A 5,894-nucleotide genomic window follows, 5' to 3' on the forward strand; every position below is an offset into this window, starting at 1 on the left:
TATATTCCTTTTTGACATCCAATTTCTAATCCAAATTTTTTTCGGTTCGTCTTTAAATTCATTCTCAATAATTTCCAAGAGTTGAAATATTAATAATTAAGATACATCTTTTGTTATGAATTTTATGGTGTGATGTTTAATAAGACTCATGATTTAAAAATTAATATAATATAATATGTATAATTAAATTATTCATACAAAAACAAAAGAATTGACAGAAATACCAAAAAAATATCTAACTTTAAGATACCAACAATAAATTAATATAAAAATATTTACTTTAATTATTGTAACATAAAATTATATTATAAAATAAAAATAAATTATCTAACTTGCTTAAAAACACAAAATTGGTGTGAACAATACCTGTAGTTTTATTTGCAAGTAGCAAGTAGAATTTAAGTAGCTTGGCAAATTGACTTGCCTAATTACTTGCCTCGAGTAAACCCGCCTTTAGAAATATTTCAATAAACAGTTTAACTTGATTTGAGTACTTTTATTGGAATTACCTTAACAAAAATCCTCATATGAATTGTTGAATTGACTACACGCAACACTACCTACGTACAAATTTATAAAAACGATCACATATAATTAAATGACCTATACTATTCTTAAATGCTATAGGAATGTCAAAAATTATTTCTAACACGTCGAAAGACATAGGGACATAACCGTGGGAAAATTGACATTTCATTTCGTTGCATTCCAAGGGGACGGGATAATAATTCGGCAGGTCTGGAATGATAACGTATGGGTATAATACCAGAGTATCAACAGTTCTGTACCGCGGCGGACTAGACGACCTGATCAGTAGATTTGAAACGCCGTTTCAAAACCGACGGGAAATGGGGGAGGGGCTAATTACCGAAAATATTGTGCAACAGATGTGTTGTGTCGCCCGATGGACAACCGAACGACATACTACAGCGGGTGAAGTTTAATCGTTCGTGAACACGTGAAAAAGAGTGTTTTGACGCACACCGTGATGCGTTACTGGGGAATGAGGATTTACGTACGTATTTACGTGTTTGTCATGAACGATGGTGGGTCGCGTGACCGAAACAAACACTGGGTTGATTAGAAAAAACGGTTTTAATAACACGAACATTGGTGATTACAAATCCGGAACGCGTCATCTGCGGTAGGCGAACACGGCGTCGATGACGAACACGATGCCGTTGGCGATGGACAGCATGGATTTGACCAGGCCGGTGTCGGAGAACGTCGAGCTGGCCACGCCGTTGAAGTAGTTGTACGATATCAGCCCGGCCCACAAGTATAACGCGGCACCGGCCACGGTGAATATCAAGTCCACCGGGATGCTGACGGGCGCGTCAGTGAACAACCCGAACACCACGGCCGCCAGGATGATCACGAAGCCGACGTACGTGCCGGTGGTTAACATGGAGTTGAACACCGTCATAAACACCGCGAAGCTCTCGTAGTGCAACGCGAATATGAACACGGCCATGCCGAGCTCCACGCACTTGATCGTTTTGTTCGACACCATCTTCTTTCTGTTGTTCTTATTAGCCGCTTCTCGGTGGACGAAACGAAAACTTCTGGAACGCTGCAAACGCGATTATAATAATAAGCTAGTGGCGAACGGTAAACAGATGCGGAAAGTAATGAAAGTAGTGAAATAGTAGCGAGTTGTTGACACGTGTGTATCCGCGCGACTGCGGACACGGTTGTAATCGATTGTTGTCCCGTCCGAGGAGATCGACACGGCAAATCTCGGAGATCTCTCGCCACCGTGTCTCGTCTCGGGCTCCGGGTGTATGATATAACACTGAAAAAATCAGTACGCGGAGCTACAGCCGTATGAAATACATTGCTTATCGTGGACTCGACGCTAGGGACCATTTTCCCGCAATAAGCGGCTGGCCATTACACTTGGTTCAAAAACAACATTTTTTAATACCGAAAAGTTTTTATTTTGCACACGTGATTCGTAAAATCGGATAAAAAATAAATGTTTAAATTAATTGATGAATACAACATTCAAAATAATGATGAATTATATAATATTAATAATATATAATATAATTATATAATAATTATATTATATATAATATAAATATCGGGATGCATAATTTGTCACCGATTTCACGTTGTTAAGCGCCTGAAGAAAGAGACTTCTGCGCTTTGTCCGAAATCGCGATTTTTTCATTGAACGATGATTCACATTGAAGCGACACTTGCAAACCGGCACCGGACCCCGCGCGGACCCGTACCGAACCAACATTTTAGGGAGTATTCACATTATACCGTTTTGCACTTACTGGCACAGACCATTATAAATGAATCGAAAGTAATTTCTACATACAGTCACAAGTGACTACACGCAGTGCAACGAATCCTGTGACGCGTAATTTTTATTTTAAAACCATATTTAAGCCCTTGTCCACCAAACATTTAGCCATGATGGCGATAGGTTTAGACGAAGAAGAACAAAACCAAACAAAAATTAAAAAAAAACGTATTTGGATGCATGACATTTTAAAAAGGAGAAAAATAGTGGGCGAATTTCATAGTTTATATGCAATCTTGAAGATCACGAAGAAAATATGTTAGTAGTGTTCAATAATATTCTATTTTGGAAAATAACGTCGTTATTGCGTTCACATACAACCGACATCAACTGTTCCCTCGCAAACGACATGGACACGGATTGTGGTCGAGTTAGGGAAAGAAAGCTACAAATTTATCGCTTTTTTTTGTATTCAATTTAACTCACCGCAACAAGCCCGTGGGTCAGAATTTTCCAAGAGAGGGGTTAAAAATCATAAAAGTTATTTTAGGTAAAAAGTCAATAAAAATTCACATGATCAAAAATATCAGGATCGAACATCAATAAATGTCAACAAATATCTGAACAGCTTGAACAGTTGCATTTATAACGATAATCTTCAGTAGGTGGAAAATTCCCAATAATTAAATAGAAAATGGCGTAAAATCGAAAAAATGTGTACTGGTAAAACAAAAATAAACAACTAGAGATGAATTTTTAAGTCAGTTTAATTTTTATAGAACGATGACTAGGTATTCTTAATAAAAATGTAGGTAAAAAAATCCTCAACGATGTATAGAATTCCCTGCGCACAGGCCTGCACAACAATATCCCATTAAGGTTTAAAAGATAATGATTCTTATTACTTTTGATAAGCAATCTTATAGATACGACAAAATCCAATAATACTAGTTATAAATGCATATCATAATGCTATGAAAAAATAAATATTGTCCAGATAAACCTCATACAATACTCATTTCAATTGGGGTTTAATAAACAGTTCATATTGCACTTTACTCGATTGTGGTGGAGCTCACTTCGAATTTCAACTTCTACTGCCCATATCTATACAGTCAAAGAAATCGTTTTAAGAAATCGTTTCATCAACTCTTGGTCTCAACTTCAATTATAATCAACCCGAATCTCAATTTCATAATACATTTTTATCAATTGCTTTTTTTTTTTGTTAATATTTTATAATAAATGTCGTGACCAGAGTTGGAAAAAACATGTTTTAAAAAAAAAAACCAAAAAAACATATTTTTATTGTTTAAAACACGGTTTTTCTGTTTTCAACAAATGTATATATGATGTTTTTTTGTAATGTTTTTAAACAGCAATAAATAATTAAAAATATATTTAATACTTGAAGTCGAAAAAAATCAATGTAGGTAATTGAAAATTTAGGTAGTCATGAGAATGGGACTGCATGTAATACTACAATACAACTGCTAAAAAGTATTTTATGAAATTAAATAAAATAAGTATAACATTAGATAAAGTTCAGACAGATGGATTTACTTTCAGTGAAACAACTCATTTATGGTAAGAACTAAACTAATTTTTTGAAATTTAAGTTTGAACTTGATTCAATGACTGAAAAAATCTAAAAAAGAGATTTGATATGGCAGTGACAGAATACCATTTATTAGTTATATTTTGGACCCTAAATGTAGGAATAAATATATAGACGAAAAAACATTAATTCTGATCAAATGGATTCCACTTTAAATTTTATAAATTCATATCACCAAAAAAATTATGCCAGAAATAATAACATATCAAGCTGAAGCATATTCTTTTAGAGTCTTCTTTTTAAATAACATTTATCATTAAAAAAAAAATAAATATTTCTTCAGAAATGTTATCACTAGTTACAAAATTATTTATTGCTATTGCTTCTTCAGCTGGAGTTGAATTATATATATATATATATATATATATATATATATCAAATATGTGTATGTATATAAAATTAAAAATTGTCAAAATAAGTTTTCATTTTTAAATCACTGAACAACGATTCTATTTTTGTTAAATAAGTATGTTATTTACATACCTATATTAAAGTTTATATCAATTTTAATTTTTTTAATTTAGTAAAAAGTTTTTTATATAATTTTCAAAGATTGAAAACTGAAAAGTAATAATTTATGTTATTTACTAAATAGTTAATTTTTAATTTAGTTTTTTTTATTTACAAATTTTTACAATAAAGTTAATTATTTTAAAGTTTAAACTTTTTCCTTTTCTACTCGAAATTTCTTAAGAAAATAAACATCATGTTGTTTCACTGATTGCATAAAATCATAAAATATAAATTAATTCGAATTTCAAATTACGAATATAATATATGATCCGAATAATATATACATTTTTAAGAAAATTAAAATTATGCTATAATTTTTTTTTTTTTTAAACACTTGATGTTTTTAACAAAACAACTCTGGTCGTGACACAATGATTTAAGGTTTAATCTCAAATGGAAAAGAAACTCACAAAAAAACGGTTTTATTACTCTTACAACTTCATTTGTTTATTATTAATGACTTATTTTGTCATCGAATATTAACTTATACATGTCCCTAATAAGCGGCTTCTACTGTATATATGTACGAGGTCTGTTCAAAAAGTACCAGGACAAATGTTATTGCGGTTAATCTATACATGATAACGTTTTAAATTATAAATAGATATATTCCCAACGTATTAGATAATATTTTGAACAAAACCCGAAGTCGCTATCTTATCTCAGTTTAATATTATACGTGGTTAAATCTAGTCAGTTTGTTTCGATCTCCGTTTTCGTCATGTCCGAAATTAACGAACAACGTGTGTTCATCCAGTTTCGCTTGAAACTTGGTAAAAATGCAACTGAAACGTACACAATGATTAAAACTGCTTTTTGGAACGATTCTTTAAGTCGCTCCGTTATTTTCGAGTGGTTTAAACGTTTCAAGGATGGTCGACAGTCAACTGAAGATGATCCACGTTCTGGAAGACCGTCGACATCCAGAAACGATGATGTTGTGGCGAACATTTACGAAAAAGTGCGAAATGACCGCAGATTAACTGTTCGTGAGTTAGCAAATGAGGCAGGAATCTCAATTGGATCTTGTCATGAAATTTTAACAGAAAATTTACAAATGAGAAGGGTAGCTGCTAAATTCGTTCCGCGGTTGTTGACATCAGAACAAAAGGAAAATCGTTTAACGATTTGTAAAGACCTTAAAAATCGATCTGCTGATATTAATTTCATTAAAAACATCATCACAGGGGATGAGACATGGATTTATGGGTACGATCCAGAAACAAAGTTACAGTCATCTCAGTGGAAAACAAAATTTTCCCCTCAACCAAAAAAACTCGCCAAGTGAGATCGAATGTCAAGACAATGCTGATTGTTTTTTTTGATATTGAAGGTATTGTTTATTATGAATTTGTGCCCCATGGACAAACAGTCAATCAGGTATTCTATAAAGATGTATTAATACGTTTGCGAGAGAGAATCCGCAAAAAGCGCCCAGAAAAATGGCGAAGTGGAACCTGGTTTCTTCATCACGACAATGCGCCAGCACATTCAGCGTTGTCAATT

At 32.9% G+C, this 5,894-nt stretch overlaps 2 protein-coding genes across 2 annotated transcripts; one reads left to right on the forward strand and one right to left on the reverse strand.

Moving 5' to 3' along the window:
* Positions 1-1,135: 1,135 nt before the first annotated feature.
* LOC112683770 lies at positions 1,136-1,513 on the reverse strand. Its single transcript, XM_025554926.1, has one exon. It carries the CDS (start codon positions 1,511-1,513, stop codon positions 1,136-1,138), a length of 378 nt encoding a protein of 125 aa, XP_025410711.1.
* A 3,596-nt stretch (positions 1,514-5,109) lies between these two features.
* On the forward strand, positions 5,110-5,582 carry LOC112683772 (protein GVQW3-like). Its single transcript, XM_025554927.1, has 2 exons — positions 5,110-5,477; positions 5,576-5,582. The coding sequence occupies exons 1-2, from the start codon at positions 5,110-5,112 to the stop codon at positions 5,580-5,582; spliced, it is 375 nt and encodes a 124-aa protein (XP_025410712.1).
* Positions 5,583-5,894: the final 312 nt, after the last annotated feature.

Source organism: Sipha flava, unplaced genomic scaffold (genome assembly GCF_003268045.1).
Source record: "Sipha flava isolate LNK unplaced genomic scaffold, YSA_version1 235_pilon_pilon, whole genome shotgun sequence".
In the NCBI taxonomy this organism is placed as follows: domain Eukaryota; kingdom Metazoa; phylum Arthropoda; class Insecta; order Hemiptera; family Aphididae; genus Sipha; species Sipha flava.